At 43.6% G+C, this 18,897-nt stretch overlaps 2 protein-coding genes across 5 annotated transcripts in view; both read right to left on the bottom strand.

The window, feature by feature from the left end:
* Window positions 1-237: 237 nt before the first annotated feature.
* On the bottom strand, window positions 238-16,070 carry LOC130210477 (tripartite motif-containing protein 3-like). 4 transcript variants are annotated; one of them, XM_056440821.1, is made up of 13 exons: window positions 15,981-16,070; window positions 7,807-7,979; window positions 6,957-7,197; window positions 6,612-6,763; window positions 6,302-6,482; window positions 5,482-6,211; window positions 5,093-5,196; window positions 4,489-4,656; window positions 4,232-4,400; window positions 3,320-3,379; window positions 3,022-3,092; window positions 2,387-2,527; window positions 238-2,294 (listed from the first exon to the last, which is right to left on the bottom strand). In XM_056440821.1, the coding sequence occupies exons 2-13, from the start codon at window positions 7,950-7,952 to the stop codon at window positions 2,142-2,144; spliced, it is 2,316 nt and encodes a 771-aa protein (XP_056296796.1). In that variant the 5' UTR covers window positions 7,953-7,979; window positions 15,981-16,070; the 3' UTR covers window positions 238-2,141. The 4 variants fall into 4 exon arrangements, with proteins under 4 accessions (XP_056296796.1, XP_056296798.1, XP_056296799.1 ...); XM_056440823.1 differs by lacking the exon at window positions 15,981-16,070 and adding an exon at window positions 11,516-11,539; XM_056440824.1 differs by lacking the exon at window positions 15,981-16,070 and adding an exon at window positions 10,565-10,588.
* LOC130210478 (uncharacterized) overlaps window positions 16,025-18,897 on the bottom strand; it is a 27,278-nt gene continuing 24,405 nt past the window's right edge. Inside the window, exon 11 of the mRNA XM_056440826.1 lies at window positions 16,025-16,107. Within this exon, the coding sequence (XP_056296801.1) occupies window positions 16,071-16,107 (37 nt within the window). The 3' untranslated portion in view covers window positions 16,025-16,070. The remainder of the gene's footprint in view (window positions 16,108-18,897) is intronic.

The raw sequence follows: 18,897 nt of genomic DNA, 5'->3' as shown, positions 1-18,897 counted from the left end.
ATGTATCAATGACCTATCTGTTATAGGTTCGGATAAAACGGCGTCTGGGTCTGGACCCGGACTGCAGTCCGCCTATTAGTGACCCTGCTGTACACCAACAGGTGGAGCCACTGTTCCTTATTTCCGCCACTCAATGATTGAGTAAGTTCATTAAGCACATTTAGACACAGCTCCAAATCCCCTCAGTGCAAGTCATTTCGCTTAAATGATTTGTAGGTAAACAACAACAACAACAACTCAGTTAAACATGTGCTTTTATTACCAGTGCATATTAATAGAGAAATCAACATGTGTATTGGCGTGACACAGCTTAGTGTAAAATGCTTCAGACACTCTGAACAAGGTGAGCGTTTGACTCTTTAAAGATGTCTGGGCTCCAACAACAGATCAGGTGGATGACAAACAGAAGCTTCCTGGTTGACTTCACTGGTGAAATCGGGTCATGTCTTGTCGCTCAGGAAATCCCTCCACTGGGGAGGGTGAATGTTATCATGTCAAACCAGAAAGTTGCTTTTTTCCTGCTCCTGCTGTGGCTCCAGGTTTTCTTATGACATTACACAGCATGAACACTAGGGGGAGCACGAGCAGCAACAGCTCTCCTGGTGCAGGTTTTTCACCTGGGCTCGGTCATTGCTTGAAGTTGTGCAGGCAGAAACTCAGATCCAACTGTGTTTTGTCAGAAAGATTACAATATAGTACCATAGGTGAGTGGAATCTAAAGCCAGGAAGAGTTTGCTGGCAAATGTAATCTAATAAACTATCATTTAAATAGCGTGTAACTGTTTCCTATGCAAACAACAAAAAGAAGAAAAAAAAACACGATAAAACAGAATTCATATTCCACCCCGGTCATTTCTGTGGTCTTAAATCTAGACTTTATTTGCACAAATTACCAGTTGTCTAACAAAGCCTCCATCAAAAGCTACCAAGTTGTTTCAAAACATGCTGATCTAATTTGGATGGTTTTCCTGAGATATGTATTATTTCTGGTTTGTAAGTTTTTGTTGAATAATGCTCTTTAAATTGTGAAAGGTTAAAACATCACTTTATGAACCAAAATCTTTATCCATGAATTCTGAACATAAAAAATGTGAACGTTACATTTTTTTTAAGACATCAGAAATTGGCTTTTAAAAAGAGCTGCTCATGTGCACTAACACTGATAAAAAAATCCTTATGTGGGGCGGCACTGAATTCTATTTTACGGTGAACATTCCCTTTAACGGGAAAGGAATACATTGTGAACCTCTAACGAAAAAAGCACATCAATTTAGAAAAATAATTTGTAAATGCTGTGCTCGTGTATAAAATAAAATAAATTAGCGTTGTTTTCCCTTTGAAACAACCGATATATTAACAACAATGATCATTGTGCTGCTTACATTAGCAATAAATATGAGACTCTTCTTTTGAGCATGTGCCGAGTATGTTCAAAAAGCACTTTTAACAGCTGCCATACACATGGTTAAAATCCTGGAATCCTTAACGGCTGCTCTCTCAATAGCCAAACGGCTGTGTGTTTTAAAATCAATGCACGCACATACTAGTTAAACTAATATACACAATATACATGTATGTAAAAACAGCAAATCAATGCACAAATGTTGATGACATGTTTTTATGTGAGATGTCGATAAATGCGAAATTGTACATTTCATGTCTGGAGAAGCGTAGCGTTGTTCATTTCACTGGAAGCAATAACTAGTTCATGAGAAAAGCAACCGATGGGTACAATGTGTTGTTGCCTAGGCATTAAGATAAATAAAAAAACGTCATGCATTTGGACAAGTTATGTCTCATTAAATACTTCAATCTCTATCCTACCCTGTCTGGTCTCACAGAAAGTGTGGTTGAATAATACCACCAACAGCGTACAACACACAAACATGTTTTTTGACATTCTCTAAAACCAGTCCATAGCTTTAAGTCCATTACTTGTCCCAAGGATGCTACATTATCCAACTTTACAAACAACCTTCAACACACATCATAGGGAGGGTAAACTCAGGATACGACACTTAGTTGTATCCGCGAGATCATCGGATGTGCACATCAAAAGGCTGCGTTGGATCGCACCTGTGGAATACATTGGTTGTGTCGTTGTCAGTGCTTGCGGCGGTGAAGACGGCTGTCTCAGGTTTCTACTGCAAGTAGCGGTAGACCTTGAAGCAGTGGTTCCCAGAGTCCGCCACTGCCACGTGACCATCAGATGTGAGGGCCAGACCCTGAGGGCCGTAAAGGGGGTCCGCTGTTGTGTTGATGTAGGACAGGAAGGACCCTGAGCTGTCGAACACCTGGTTTGTCACACAGCACAGAGGAAAGGTTAAGTGATAGACTTACAACTTGTTTCCCGATGTTCAGCGTGATGAACTTTTATCACGCTCACCTGGATCCGACTGTTGCCCCAATCAGCAACAATGATATTTCCGTTGGCATCCACAGCCACGCCCGTTGGAGCATTGAACTGGCCGTTGCCCTCTCCATGGGAGCCAAATTTAAACAGGAACTCCCCATCGGCATTGTACACCTGCAAGAGAGAATAAACAGGGAATTGAATGGAAAAATGACATTAAGATGTCACACATAATACAGATATGTTAAACAGGGTACAGGGCCTATTGCTAAAATGATCTACAACAACACAGACAGTCAGGAACAGCAGCTGTTTACCTTGTAACTATTATTTTTATGTTTCATCATGTTTGTTTGATTGAAATAGACTGATTATAAATTGAATGCGTGTTTATTTTAATTGTTGTATATGCTGGCAACGTTATGAAAGTGGAAGACGAAGAGTGCGGGAAGAAAAGGCTCCCATGACTATTTACAAGTAACCCAGCACTTCATTCAGATTACTGAACAAATAAAGTACGCAGTATAGAACTAGATGTTTGTTGTAGCTTTAGAAAGTTAAGTTAATTTAAATACAGATGTTTTTCCTGCAAGCCATGTACCCATAACACTTCCAATGCAGGTTTACTACAATAAAGAATGTATAGTCATACTTGTAACATGCCATACCTTGACTGAATGGTTATGAAAGTCCGTTACCACAATTTCATTTTTGTTATTTACGGCCACAAAGTGAGGACCTGGAAGCAGCAGAGGAGACAGAGAGAGAAAGAGGGGCGAGATGAATCAGCCTCGGGTTCACGACGTACGAGAGGAAGTTCCACACTGTTCATGGTCGACAGGACACAGCGGCACTCAGAGAGTTGACGAGGGACAATACGTGAGGCGTGACAGAGCTGATGCAGCGACAAATAAAGAACATAGATTCATTTCTGTACTTCACATTCACAGGGAATTCATTACTTACTGAAAACCGGGCCAGATTTACTAAGCTTTTGTTCCAGTGCAATGTTTGCACCACTTTTTTCTAAAAGGAAAGAAAAGGTCCATGTGAGATATTGAATGGAAAGCGGGTGAGTTTCAACTGAAATACTGCCGTCTGCCATACGAGCGAGGGACTCCTGTAATGGAAGCACATCCTGTGCACCTGTTCAGTCAGGCAAATACAGGAAGACAACGGTTACATCTTTTTCATGCATGCGGGCATAATTACCTTTTGCCTTGATACAGCTGTGCAATGCAATAAATAATAATGATTACCTCTGCGTGGATGTCTATAATAAAACAAGCAGCTTTACATGCTTACATAGTTAGAACCTAAATTAAGGGTGCATAGAACAATTCTGATCACTTAATGAATTACACATCTAAAAATAAAACATAAAAATAATTCATAAAGTTCCATTCCACTATCCGACCTGCTTATCCGAGCCTGATCCGATCTCAGCTGTCATTGGGCGAAGGGTTCACCCTGGACAGGTCATGTATAGAGACAGACAACCAATCACACTCACATTCACACCTACGGGGCCATTTAGAGTCCAATAACCTGAGCTGCATGGCTTTGGACTGTGGGAGAAGGCCGGAGAACCCGGAGAACCCAGAGGGAACCCACGCTGCCATGGGGAGAACATGTAAATTCCACACAAAAGGACTGCCCAGACCAGACCAGGATCTGAACCCGGGTCCCTCTTGCTGAGAGGCGACAGTGCTCGCCACGACATCACCGTGCAGCCCAATTCATAAAGTACGAAGCATAAATGAAATCCGTAAATCCGGCCCAACCTCCTGCCCTGAGACATCATCTTTCATTGTGTCTCCAGTCTTCCTGGAAGAGACATCCTTCAATGATCATCGGGACTCGTAGATGACACAGTACCTGCAAAGTGTCTGTCTGATGTTCCTCTGGCACCGAACTTTGTCACCAGCTTCCCGTTTGATTGGAAGATGAAGACACAGCAGGCCTTATTATCAACCGTGATGATATGTCCATTCTTATCCACAGCCACTCCTTTGGGCCCCATCAATCTCCCGGCGCCGATTTTGCTCTATGACAACCAGAGGGACACCGTAGTCATTCAAAGAAACTTTTGGAATTTGAAGTAAAACTTTTCACTCTGGGCTGTGAACACTCACCTTGAACTTGCCATCCGAGGAGAAGATGCTAATCCATCTGTTGTCGTAGTCAGCAACAATGATGTCCCCATTCATGTCCATTGTGACCCCCGTGGGCCTCTGCAGCTGCCCTGGTGAACGACCTCTGACCCCAAACCGCATCTTATACTGGCCATCGTTTGTGAATACCTAGACAGAGAGATTCACTTACACCAATAACCAAACAACTAAATAATTCATTACCTTCGCATTGAAAATGCGGAAGGTTATGTTTTGATCGCTGTGTATTTATTTATTTATATATTTATTTATTTATTTGTATGCGTGTTATTCGCATAACAAAAAAAGTATTAAGCCGAATCACATGAAATTTGGTGGGATGATTGGTTATTATCCGGGGACCATTTGATTAGATTTTGGGATCGATCGGGTCAAAGGTCAAGGTCATGAAAAGGTCAAAATCTTCTTTTTACCATAGCACGGTCAATTTTTATCCAATTGGCATGCAACTAATGCCAAAATGTTCATAATTCAATGCCCAATCTTGTGATATGCGAAGGTATGCGCTCTACCAAGTGCCCGTTCTAGTTATATTTGTATTTCAGCTCAAGAGAATGACACTGACCTGTATGCACTGGTTGTTGCTGTCTGCCACCACAATCCGTCCATTACTGGAGGTGGTGATGCCTTGTAAGTTACTGAATTCTCCTTTATCTCGCCCTCGTGTTCCTATCACACCAACAAAACATCACACAGCTTCAGCACCATGCATGTGTAGAAAATAGAGCACAAATCACTTCTGCTGTACTTTCTCTTGGATGATCTCGCCATTGGAACAGTTTGAACAGACAGAGGGAACAATCGTGTGCCACATCAGAGGTCGAACTCTGCATACTCAACATCATCAGGAACTCAGATGATCTAGAGGTATGACTCAGTGTGCGCTGTAGCGAAACACATCATCCAGCAGCAGTTACCAGAATCAACAGTGGATCTTGCCAGTTATTCACCCACCCACTCTGTAGATCAGCTCATCCTCGATTGGGTTTTCCTTTTTCTTGGTGGTGCTGTACATGCTGGAGGGTCTGCGCACAGCCTTCTGTCGCACGTGCCCTCCTCCTCCGCTCGGAGACTTCACTCTTCTCTTCACGTCGTCTGGTGACTGCAGGACGTCCGACGGCTTGACGGCGCGCAAGCGGAACGGACTCCCCCGCACAGGTTGCTCATACAGCAGCAGAGAGAAGGAGAACTCTCCCTCCGAGCGGACGGTGTATCCGACCTCATAGGTGCCGTTCTTGTTGTCCGTCACCTCAGCTATCGTGCGCACCCCCTCTGCAGAAATAATCTCTGGCCTCAGAGAAGCATTACCAGTCTTTACTAATTCTCCATCCTTGTCTTTGGTGGTGACGGTGACGGTGGTGTGCTGGCCGACCAGCGCATGTCGCAGGCCTTCACCGGTGGCAACGCTCGTGTGGCCGACAGTCCCCGTTGTGATGAGGACTCCCAGGTTCTGGATGGAGCGCCTCAGTCCATCCGTCTCGACCTGGCATTCCAGATGTCCATTTTCATGAGGCTGCTCGGGAAAGGTGTGTCGCGCCAGGGCACTGACCCGCTCACCCATCTGTTTCTGGACCAACAGGACCTCGGTGGCGCTGCCGTGGCTCAGGGCCTGCTCTGTGAAGCTACAGCTGCTTTGAATGTTCTCTTTGCCCTGAAGCAAAGAGGTCAGCTGGGCTTGAAGAACCTAAGGATGTCCAAAGAGTCAGAGGCAGACAGTCAGTGGTGTTTGTATTAAACATGAAATATATATAAATAACTCAGTACGACGTCAGACCTTCTGCTTCGTGCTGCAGATGTTTTCCACCTCAGTGATGAGAGCGGTCTTGCGTTGGTGTAAGGCCTTCTCCAGCTCGTCAAACGTGTTACTGATTTCAGTCACTGCCTCGTCTTTCCGCTCTGTGAGCTGCTTGGAGATCTCGTTCACCAGTTCAATGGCAGCCGTCAGCTGCGGTAGTCTGCCCGACAAAAGCAAAGATGATGAACACAGGATAACACTTACAAATTAGCATTCTTTATATACGTCTCGACATCTTTCAAATGCAATCGCATACGTCATTATGGATGAAATGATCCGAAGAGCCAACCTGTTGCGCACAGCATCCAGCTGATTCTTTAGCTCTGACTTGTGCTGTTCCAGGACATCCCTCAGAGGAACCGTCACATGTTCCCTGTGTTCTCCTTCTGTACACTCCAGACACATGGCGGTTTCACATGACTCGCAGTAAAACTCCATCACCTGCAGGTGGCGCAGTGGAGCACAAGACAACTGAACATTCTGTATTCTATGGGTAGAATATGCTTTAGAATTCAAAGACAAGTACAATTCACATGAGATCCTGTAACAGTCCACGTTGTTATCATGAACTTGTGGTTTACTTCTTACAAATCTGACGTCCTATGTAACACCCTCGGTCCATTCGTTTGCCTACCTTGCCCTCGTGGTTGGGGCAAGAGAGGGGCTGGCAGGCCGTGGCTGCACTGGCTGACTCGAGCACATTACAGGCCTCAGGTCGGCTGCACTCCGGGTCTCGCTGTAACACCTCCATTAGGTTTGTGATGAAGAAATTGTTCTGCAGGGCTGCCACACCCTTCTCTGGCAAGATAGAGGTCTGTCTGCATACTGGACAGGACAGCGTCAACGACTGGGGAGGGATGTAGTTCTGTAGGCATCTAGAGACAACAAGTTAAAGACCGGAATTAGAGGACAGCAGCGGTTTAGTTGGGCACAACAAAGAGCACCAAAGTGTTAAAGTAACCGGACAGTCGGTCCCATGTGGGAGCAACAGAGCTGTGGAAACCAGGACTCGCTGCCAAAGCTGTTCTTTAAAGAATGCCGTCTGTTTTAATGTGGCCGAGCTGAGGGATCGGTGCCTCACATCATGCAGAAGCCATAGAGATGAGAGAATATTTGGCATAAGTGGTGTAAATTTGGGACATTACAAATTATTTAAACATGTCTTTTAACATCCCTCTCATGGATCCCACAAAAATAACTTACTGCAGGAAGAGGGAATAGAACAAAACAAAAAGCACATAATGCAATAAACTATTTACATCTCTTTTCTTATGTTCTTTTTTTCTGCATTACAGAAATGAATTTAGCCATAAAACGTTTTATGGCTCTTATTTAATTATCCTGATGAACTGCGTTTCTCTTTTCTTCTCTCCCATTGTTTTACCGTTCATCTTTATACCGCCACATTCATCTTTTAAACTGTGAACTGCGCTGAATGAAAGGTGCTGCACAAAGGAAGTGTGAGTGATTGGATCCGAGCTTACTTCTCACAGAAGGTGTGCAGGCAGGGCAGGACCTTGGGGTTGTGATAATGGTCCAAACAAATGCTGCAGACCAGGAACTGCTTGTCTATCTGCCTGACGACAGGGCTGGTGCTGCCGGTCTCACGCTTAGCCATCGTGACGGACATTCAAAGGGGGCACAGGGACCGCTTAACCTGCACACACAGGGGGGAAGGAAAGGGAGAAAGGTCACCAAAGCCTTGAGGAAACATGTTTACTCCTCCTCAGCACAAGCAAAGGAAGAAATGAGTCATTACACCAAGAACAGAACCGCATCCAAAGCCTGTATCTGCTGGCATTCTCTGCACTCCCTCCCTTATTAAACTGCGTTAGAATGAGCGTCTTATTTCACAAACAACTGCACAGCCAGAGGTTGTTTGACTTTCCCCATGAAAATCCTAATAATGACAATTACAAAAATAATGATAAACACCGTGGGGCAGAAGTCTCAGACGGACAACTATGCAGTCCAGGAGCCAACATGTCTGTGTTTACACTGACGTTAGAAGAGTAATACATGCGTGTATATAAATATGCTGTTCACAAAAATGCTCAAATGCATCTTGTGTAAGTCCTGACAATGTCCTCCGTTTTAATGTTTAACATGTGTTGAATTCCAGATGATTACTGGAGGCCTGCTGGCTCTGGGTTCAGATGCTAGTTGCTGTGACATGAAACTGTATCACTGGGTCAGGCACAGATTATGTAAGTTATATCGTACATAAGCAAAAAACACAGGCACACTGCTTGATGACATCAACACTGCTTATGAAACAGCATCACTCTGTATTATTAGGTAACCTCAGGATCATTCCAACCAATGGTATGGTGAGGTAGTTAAGCTTGTTTGTATTAGAAGATTACAATTTAAATTTGTTTTCTTCCCTATTCAGCTTTACACAATCAGGAACTATCAAGCAGTCTCTGTTTCCTTTGTTCCCCCAGAGAGCATCTGTCTTCTAAGACTCCTTTTATCAGAGAACTGAGAGACAACATTACTAGCCACTGACTTCATTTCTGCTATTGTTGTCACTACACATGCCCGTCATGCATCATCCTCTAATACTCTTCAGACTGCAATGCGCCTCTTAAATTAAAGCTCTTCACTTCCACTACGTCTACATTTATTTTCAGATAGATGTCATATACAAGTGGAATGCTGGGCAGCACGGTGGTTCAGTGGTTAGCACTGTCGCCTCACAGCAAGAAGGCTCTGGGTTCAAATCCCGGTCGTCCCGGTCGCTCCAGGTCCTTTCTGTGTGGAGTTTGCATGTTCTCCTCGTGCCTGCGTGGGTTTACTCCGGGTACTCCGGTTTTCCCCCACCATCATAAAGACATGCAGCGCAGCCTCACCCCGGTTCGTATGAATGTTGGTGGTGGTCGGAGGGGCCGTAGGCGCTGAATGGCAGCCTCGCTTCTGTCACCACCGGGATGACTGTGTGTGTGTGAGTACTGGACTCTGAACTCTGTAAGCGACTTCGGGTATTTTGAGAAGCGCGATATAAAATTGAAGGTTATTATTACTTATATGAACATTCAAGGATTGGTGTCCGACTAAGTGTGTGTGTCATCGTTGGCGTGAAGAGCTCTGGCATGTTGAATTACTGTAAAATTGGGATGCATTGCTTGAAGAAACTGTGGATATGAGATCTGAGACCTGTGCCTCCGCACTGGTGTTTCTTTTCGGTTTATTTTCTTTGCAAGATCATGAAGCAACAGCCTGCCTGATTAGGTTGTTATGATGTGGACACGCCTCATTTAGTGGCATTCATGCTCAGTTAGTTCATTAACACAGCACTGCTGCTGGACGCTACCTTGCCCTGCACACGGTGCCAATATCGGTCAACAAAGCAGATACAAACTAGGAGACATTTATACGAAAAGGGAAACATAGCACGGTTTAGACCACACATATGTGCTCCGGGCTGTCGTGCTCATGTGATCATTGTGAGCGGATAGCCGTGGGATGTAACAGACTGAAGTGTGCATTTCACAACCACCGTGTTTGACTTGATTCACCCAAAAAAAAAAGAAATGAATTGAGAACAGATGTCCCCCAAAAAGTCTTGTGGATCAGAATGTGATGCATTGTCAGGAACTGTGAAACATCATTGCACGCTTACTGATGATACACTATATTTCTGTGTTTTATGTACCTGGTAAAGGAGTCATTCAAAGCAAAACTGTTGAACAAACAGAATATTCTTTGTCATTCAACACACCACAAGAACAGAACCAATCTTAAAGCGCAGTGTGCACCATGTTGCTTTATGGTTCATATCCCAGTTAAGTGGTCTAGATCTAATTAATGCTCAGTAGATACACACACACCTTACCTGAGAAGGTAATGTCAACTCACCCATCACCTCTTCATTCGTACATTAAAGCTCCGTGACCGCACAATCCTTCAGCCTCGCCTCATCTTTCCTCCACTGTTCCAACAGCAGGGTTTGTACTTTCTCCTGAGGTTGCATCTACACAACTTCTCTCTCAGTCGGACTTGGGATCAGGATAATCGGGCCTGCACAGCGCCGAACACCGAGAGCTAAAGCTCCGCACTGACAAGCCCCTTTTCTTTGAGTGTAAGGAGAGGAGAGAGGAAGCTTTTAAACGCCACTCCCCAAATTCCTCCGAGTTCCTTCCCTGAACTCCCGGTTGGCTGAGTTCAGGCACCGTCTGTCCATCTGTCTTTAAGGAGATGGGTGCAAAATTGTACATTGAACTGGATTGCCTGACTCACATGAGCAAGCAGGCCTCAGAGGCAGCAGTCCCTCTGCAACACAGAGCATTCCAGATCTAACAATGGCATTCCAGATCTGCTCATAGCTCTCCACCCCACATATCTTCCCCTCCCTTCATGTCTTTTCCTTATTTCTATTGTCCTCCTTTTCCCCCTTCTGTTCTCTTTCTCTCTCTCTCGCTCTCTCTCTCTCAACACCACATAAATGCGCTCATATCTTCAGCAGGCCTGATCTCAGCCACAGACATCTTGCAGATGGGACTTTTCTCAGGCATGCAGGCCCCATTGTTGCTCCTTCCTGCGTGACTGCTGGGCCAACCGACTCAGGATTTCCGCGGGCCCTTTCACTGTCCACACAGCCGGGCCTTCCCGGACCCGCTCTGCCTCCCCTTCCTCTTGTCTCCCTTCAAAAGCCCTCCCCTCCCTGGGCTGTCCTCCCTTCACATGGACTCTGAATTGCAGCAGCTGAACGGTGACATCATAAGGAAGCTTGAGAAACCAAAGCCCTCAGGCTCCTCCCCTCTCGGCTGGCGAGACACGGCCTTTAGGGTTGCAACCTTCTCCCCCCCCCCCCGCCTTCCCATTCCTTCCTCCCTGCCTGTCCGTTCTCCCAGCAGCCCTCCTCGGCTCAGTTCCTTCCACTTGCCTCACCACAGAAAGAGGATATTCCTTTAAAAATAGTCATTCCCTGACAGCAGCTCTGGGTAGTTGTACATGTGCTTGGAGAAAAGCTCAATAATATCAATGAAATACATTGAATTACAAACTGAAAAGACAAATATAATATTAATTAAATAATTGCTAATAGTATTGTATAATATAGTGTAGCAAAGTAACATTTCAATAAATTTAAAACACAACATGAATAATCCCTGTTGAGCGATAAAAATATCTCTAAGGGAACTGTGAGACATACAATAGAAGTGACAGTAAAGTAGACTAGAGACCTACATCTGAGTCACAGGAACAGCACGATCAGCACTTCATGCAGATGAGGTCAGTTTTCCCAGTCAGTTTGGAGCTGTGTTTGCTCTCTGTCACACTGGAACATGACGCCTGCAGAAGATCCACCGAATGTGAATGTTGTTTGTAAATGAAGCCGTTTGAGTGCTAAGCATCTCTGTCCACTCTCACCCTGCATTACAGTTAAGGCTTTATGTCATCCTGCAGGGTAAAGCCCTGTCTGCCACCTGGATTAGTGTCTCCCAGACTCTGATGACGCAATCACATCAATTTAAATCAAATCCCAATTCAAAAAGGCAAACACCTCACGTGGATTCAGATAAACCTGGCCTGACACGTAACTCCTGTGCTATTACCATCAGGGAAGCAGTGACAGTCATTACTCGTCTGTTGCACGAGGGCAGGCCTGAACCGCTCCCATAAAGAGATGGTTGTCTTTTTTTTGCTGTGGGTTGTGCATTGGAACAGAGAGCACATTATAATCACTATTTTGATTATCATCAGAGACATTCCATTCACCCTGTTGTACTGGGATGGGGGCAAATATCTTGAAGACTTGTCTGCACGGCCTGGTTTTAGGGCTGATTTCTCTACATGATACATCAAACTAATGTTCAAAGAAATTAACGGTGTTCGTGTATGTTCATTCAATGCTTACCACAATCACACACACACAATTGTAACACATTTACCCTGAAAGTTAATAAATGAAGCGGTGACCACTCAGGTTTCCAGGATGTTTGCACGTCAAGAGCCATAAAAAGCATTTCCCCTGGGCTTCCTCTTCCCCTGTTTGAGTAAGAGGCGACTACCTTTTCTTCAAACTGCATCCAGTATGTTACATTTGCATCTAAGGATCTAATGGATTTTATTTTGTTTTACTTGCAAGGAAGCATGTAGATTGTAATAAAGAAGTACTTGTGTTTGACCGAGAGAGGAAGAAGGCAGAGTAAGTGATGCACCGGAGACTTTTAATGAGCAACAGGGATGCATTTTAACACGTAAATTACATTTCTAAAAAGCATTTTGAATTTACCATAAATAAATCAAAAAACTAAAATGGGAAATGTGTGATCATTCAGCCAATTTGCAACAATATCTGATGGAATACAATTTCATCAGATATTCCACCAGCATGACTGATTTCATGGTCCCATGTGTACTCGCAGCAACAATCCAAAAAACATTTGTACTATTTAGAACAACAAAGCTGATGTAAACCAGAGAACGAGAAATCCAGAAAAATTACATTTCCGAGAGCCCGTTTCTGTGATTGAAGTGTTGAGGGCTGTTGTGGCCAGGGAGGCTGCCTGGCGCTAAGATGAATTGTCAAGCAGTATTCTTACAACACAGAAAGCGATGCTCCCCAAACGAACAAGTTCCCCGTTCACTTCACCGCATCAGATGAAAGAATCTGTCTCAATAAATCAGTCTGTCAGACCAGTCATAGCAGTGGACGTGGGGTAATAATGAAAGAATAACCATGTTTGTGCACATAATGTATAACCGACTCAACATTAACTGCAGTTTGTTTAGCATTCATATTGTTTCCGTGGAGCTTATCGTATCTACAGCTGGGCCCAGTGCTTGTAATTGTAAAATTAAATATATAACAGATGCAAAGCCAAAAGTTGATGACTAAATCTATAATAATGTTTTTAAAAAACAGAGATTGATCATAATTAAAGTAAAATTAGTTCAAGTAGTTCAGAATTAAAATCAGCTTAATTAGCAACGTTACGTATGTGTGCATATTTGACTATTTTTCTCCATCAATGTACTACAATAAAAATAGAAAAAAAGCTGGAGATAAGAAACAAAATAGACAGGACTGCTATGTCCACGAGTGAAATAACAGATGTAGAACAATGTAGTTAAATAAAACATACATGCTTATTAAAGAGCAGCAATGCCAAACAATAAAATAAGAAGTAAAACTGTCCTCAATTAGACTAACATCGTAGCGGTTGTCTTTCATATGCCGTTGTCTGCAGACATTAGATTGATACGGTCTGACAGAAAGTGACCACATCATGTCAAGTACAGTAGTCAGCAGTTTTTAATCAACACTGGAACAAAAAGGGAGTCAGGAGACGTGTGTGTGTCTCTCCCAGTGAGCCCACTCTCACAAAATACATTGCAGCATGCAGGCAGTGTGTCTGCAGGCGCCGCATGCACTACAGATTTATTATAAAAGGCCGATCAGTGCTCGAGCTCCGGGCCCCGGCCTGCGACCCTCATCCACCTCAGTAAGGGCTACAGAGGGACTGTGGCGTCTCACTCGCTGACTCAGATCACATGATGTCTCTCACACTTTTTCCTGTGCAAACACACTGGCAGTGGTTTGTTTGATGGAGTGTCAGTCGTGTTACAACTCGCAAACAAAATCTAATTTTATGATGAAACTTGGATTGGATTTTGGCTTTTGACTGGATTTGTGTTATTACATCATCTTTGATGTGGCTACATGCCTCCTCATAAGGTGATGTCATTGTGTACTTGTGATGCATCATGAACAGAACCTACTCGTGAAAATGCCCTCGACGATGCAGTGAAAGTGCTGGCTTTCATGAAAATGGCCAAATCGAAACATGCAGTTCAGGAAAATCCATCTTAAAAGAAGACACATTACAGAGTTTTAAAAATGTCTTTCATCATTCTGAAGTGCAAACCTACAATGCATGCAGTATCATGAGCAAAATACGATCCGTTGTCATCAACATCCATATGCAGTTCCCAGTCTGAAAAAGAGCCATGAATATCTATGAGGGGAAATTATATAAAACTGAAGTATGTTAATTTAGCAAATGTATCACAACATACTTTTAAGGTGAGCAAACACAATATTTAACATGTTGTCTGTATTTTCTCTATACTCTCATAGGCCAAAGTCATTGCACTGCAATATGGTTAATGCCTACACTTCAGGTCAGTATTTAATGTCCTGCAAGGGAAATTTGGTTTTCTACAGACTTTGTTATGACAAGTAATACAGGTTAAGTATAAAGATCCAAAAGTATGTACAATATTAATTAATATTCATGAGACAACAAATTGGAATCTCAGAGGAGAAGCTAAATGACGTTTTTCAACCGATATTGAATTCAATCATTTTTGGTTTGTATCAATTGAGTTCAGTGCTTGGGTTAAGAAAATAAACCCTTCAAAAAGGTATTGCAACATACCAAATGTACATGAACATAATATAACCTGGAGATGAGGTTATTAAACCAATGACTGAATGATCAGAGGAAATAATCCTGATTAATCAACATATGTATTACATTGTTTATATTCATGTTTTTCTGGCTGCACCGATAACAATAGACTCCACCTTCATCTTCATTACTGCAATATGCATTCAGAAATTGTATATAGTCCCTTCTAAGATACACCTTGAACTCTTTCCCAGCAGTCAAACTGGGTCAATATTTCATTTACAGAGTGCTGGTAGAGTCAACATAGCACCCCTGTTTGTAACACAGTTATACAAACACAGCCAAACACTAGGCATAACACTCCAAGCTCACTTATACAAGCTGAAAGAAACCCTCACGGCCAGAGACAGACATGTAACCCCTGCTCAGTATCTGCCCTCAGGCGCAGCATCCAGGACTGTCTGCCACCTCCCTGCGACCCAGTGCACACAGTGACACAGCCAAGGGAGTAAACCAGTTGAGATAGTTTTACAGAAAGAAAAGAAAAAATCACCTATATTGTAGAACACAATACCCAAAAGGAACCACTGAACCATATGCTTGCAGTCTAAGCCAGAGGTTTGAAAATGATGCATTGGCTGTCGCTGCGGTACAATGCAACAGAATGACAGAAGCAAACAAGACGCCGATTCACATGTGGCTCCCGACATAAGCCAAACACATTCAGATCAGAAACCCAACGATAGATGGCTAATCCTCTTCACAAAAGAGCACGTATGCCTGATGACAGAGTACAGCAGAGATACCTGCCACAGAGCAGCCAGGGCCGCCTGGGAGCTAAAATGGAGAAGTGTGTGTGTGTGTGTGTGTGTGTGTGTGTGTGTGTGTGTGTGTGTGTGTGTGTGTGTGTGTGTGTGTGTGTGTGTGTGTGTGTGTGTGTGTGTGTGTGTGTGTGTGTGTGTGTGCGTGTGCGTGGGCTGATTGAGGAAGCAATGAAGAATCACAGCAGTAGAGGGTTTTAGTGCAACAGTTGCTCTTAAATGAGGCTGCAATACACGGCTTGTAATGTTTGTGATGACGGATGAATACAAACAGAGCGCGCATCCTAGCAGTCAGGGCTGGTACTTTACCAATGCACAGATGCTGGATGGGATGGAGTAATCAAATATTAATCTGCACTCATTCCAGTCATTGTACTTTATTATTTAGGACTCCACGTGACGGCACAAACAAGATGAGAGGGCAGAAATGCGATATCATAAAAGAAGACGTGAATATAGCCAGATTGTACTCACATGAAGATCCAGCAGGAGGGAGTGGGGTGTCAGCATGCAGGCCGCCGACAACGCTTCCCATTGTCAGTCCAACCCGCTACGAGAAAATCCTCAGACCGAGCGACAGAAAGGAAAGGGCAGGGTCTGTCTGGGAGAAGAAGGGGACAGAAAGGAAGAGGAGAAGGGAAAGGGGAGATGAGGGGAGTGGCTTACATGCAGCATTGGTCAGAGGGCTGATAGGAGGAGCTACGGAACCCAATAGCATGTGTAGGGGGTCGGGAATATGCAAAACAGTTGAAATCTCAGAAACTGACTGCGGGATGGAGTCTTTCTGGTGCAAAGGGGTGTGGCTTCCTTAGATCCCGCCCAGTTCCCTTAAAAGGACAAAGGATGCAGTGTATCACCTCTAAGCGTCACATTGATGGGCAGCACAGAATGTTTGCAGTAAATGTAAATGTACTTTTACATGACAAATGCTGCAATTATCACCCTGAAACAGACTGTAGTTCAGTGATCAGTCTCAGAGCACATGTTCTCATGTTCTATTCTCCTGGATCTTGCCTCACACGACCCCAACGTATTGCATATCAACAATCAAAGAACATTGTGAGGTACTGTTATGACAGCGGGGAAACGAGAGGGTGCAGGGGAAGGCAGTGGGACAGGGGGAGTCCTGTGTGTTCTGGTATGGATGATAGGCTACAGTGTTTTGAGTGGAGTCATGTGGTGGTGGTATGGGGGTTGGGATCAGGGCATTTGATGAGTTTATTGGAAAATAAAGACTGTGTAGAGAGGAGAAAATTAGATTTTCAACCAGAAGTGCCAAAAGGGGTATGTGAAGAACAAAGCAATTTGCTCAAGTCTACGCCCAATTGATCTTTCCCTCTGTTGGTTTATTAGAAGGGGAGTGGGGGATGGGTCAATGCTCTAGGGTCAAGCCGAATAAGGAGAATGCCAGTGGAAGACATGAATGAAAAATAGGTGGTAACGTTTTGTAATGTGTTTTGCGCTGTGAGGCTTCTGAAGGGGTGCAGCGCGGTGGGGAGGTTGTTGGGGGTGGGGCTTGGTGCGAGAGGCAAACACAGTCATCTCTGGGTTTGATTCTGGAACGTGGAGTTGCCATGGAGACTGCTTCCATCATCCTTTAGTCAAGATGGCTGTTGCAGTCTGGCAGCAGCAGTGAGCGGTTCACACAACACAGAACTGTCACTGCCAAGACTGACGAGAGTCAAATGATAGCTTATAACATGGTTGGCACCATGTTGAAGATTCAACATTTCCAAAGTATTTAAATAAAATGTGTACATTATTACAAACATAATTGCATGAAAATATGTCTAATTTGCTGAAGCTAAATTAGTTGTATTTATTTATTAGGCTAACCCTCATTGGGAAAATAACTCTTCAAGACAGGCCCATAGCAACTCAAAACTGTCTGGTCCTGCAATTACCTACATAGACACCAATACAATTAAATCATAAACCACATGTAGTTTAACAAATTTAGTAATATACAAACAATTCAATCATAAGAGCATGATCTTTTAATTTGATCATTAAACATTGGTTTATACATTTGTTTGAGCTGTATGAACATGTTGTTAATTTTCTATAGATGTGTAATGTAAGGATGTTAATTATATTAGTTGGAGAGCAGTTACCTTGACCTTTGACCTTAAGTGATTCTCTTATATTTTTAAACTGAATATATTTATTTAGCATTCACTGATAAGAGATAAAGTTACAAATAACAATGTGACAACTTGAGATTTAGTAACAATGCTATTTGTTTCTCTTTAAATTGGATGCTTTCCATCTCAGTGTTGTCCATATTTAATACTAATAATCTATAGAAAGCATTCAGATCACTTCGGTTGATGTGAATTATTGTCACCCTGATATCAACCACTAAGAGATGTAGTTGAACCTCTAAATTTAGACATCCTAGATGTCTTGGCCAGGCTGTGGTCTCACTGACCCTCTGCTCCGAGCTCGTGGAGGCATCGGGGTCGGTGCCTGTCATTGGCTCCAGCAGAGTAAATAAATGTAGGGAGGCGGTCCCTTCCCTCACAAAAAGCCACCAGCCGTTGGCCCTTCAACCTCAGCAATCTCTTCTCAAGTTCATTTGCAATTAGCACACTTCACTTTGCCACTGACAGTCCATAGTGCAGATCTGCTCAGATGTAGGCTGCCTTTGTAACACTGGCCCATTTAAGCTCAAAACATTGGCTGAATTGAGTCAGACCCTGAACGCGCCTTCAACCTTTTTGATATGATTCTGTGACAAACTGAGGCACACGAAGAGGCAAAAAACAAGATTCATCATTGTAAAACTGAAAAATTAGTATTTAATTCAAGTATGTATTTTATAGTCATTTGTCAAAGTATCAACAAACATGTAATCAAACAGATTTTACATATCGTCTGACAAATTATCTCACATACATTTACTTTCTCATTACATTCTGCAAGGCTGCACATTCAGTCTTTTTAAGAACACAATCGGTATGCGCGAGCTGCCTCTAGGGGGTACGCGAGAGGAAAAATGTAATGGTGGTCTAATGGTGTAATAATTAATATTAAACATTCTCAGGGCTCTCAAGTGTCATTTCGGTCTTAACCAGTGGCGTCCCTAGGCCCGAATGTAAAAAGTGACGTCATTCACCAAAAAGTCAGACTGGCAGCAGGCGCACGTAACAGCAAGCTGCTGTCTGATATGTCTACAAATTTCGCTGCTTCACTCTTCTGGGCTAAGCCCGCGCGCGCTCCCATAACGCGCATCGCTCCCCTCCCGTCAACAACTCTTCTCGGCTCGATGCTGGCGCGCGTCACGCCCAGCCGTGATGCGCACAGGTGAGCACACTCTCACTAGCACCCCCCGTCAACAACTCTTGCATTCTGTTGCGTTTTTTGTTATGGTGTGGGGGATTGGGGGTGC

Source organism: Pseudoliparis swirei, chromosome 20, assembly GCF_029220125.1.
Source record: "Pseudoliparis swirei isolate HS2019 ecotype Mariana Trench chromosome 20, NWPU_hadal_v1, whole genome shotgun sequence".
Taxonomy (NCBI): domain Eukaryota; kingdom Metazoa; phylum Chordata; class Actinopteri; order Perciformes; family Liparidae; genus Pseudoliparis; species Pseudoliparis swirei.
The sequence above is the reverse complement of the archived record's forward strand: the minus strand, read 5'-3'. Positions and strand labels throughout refer to the sequence as shown.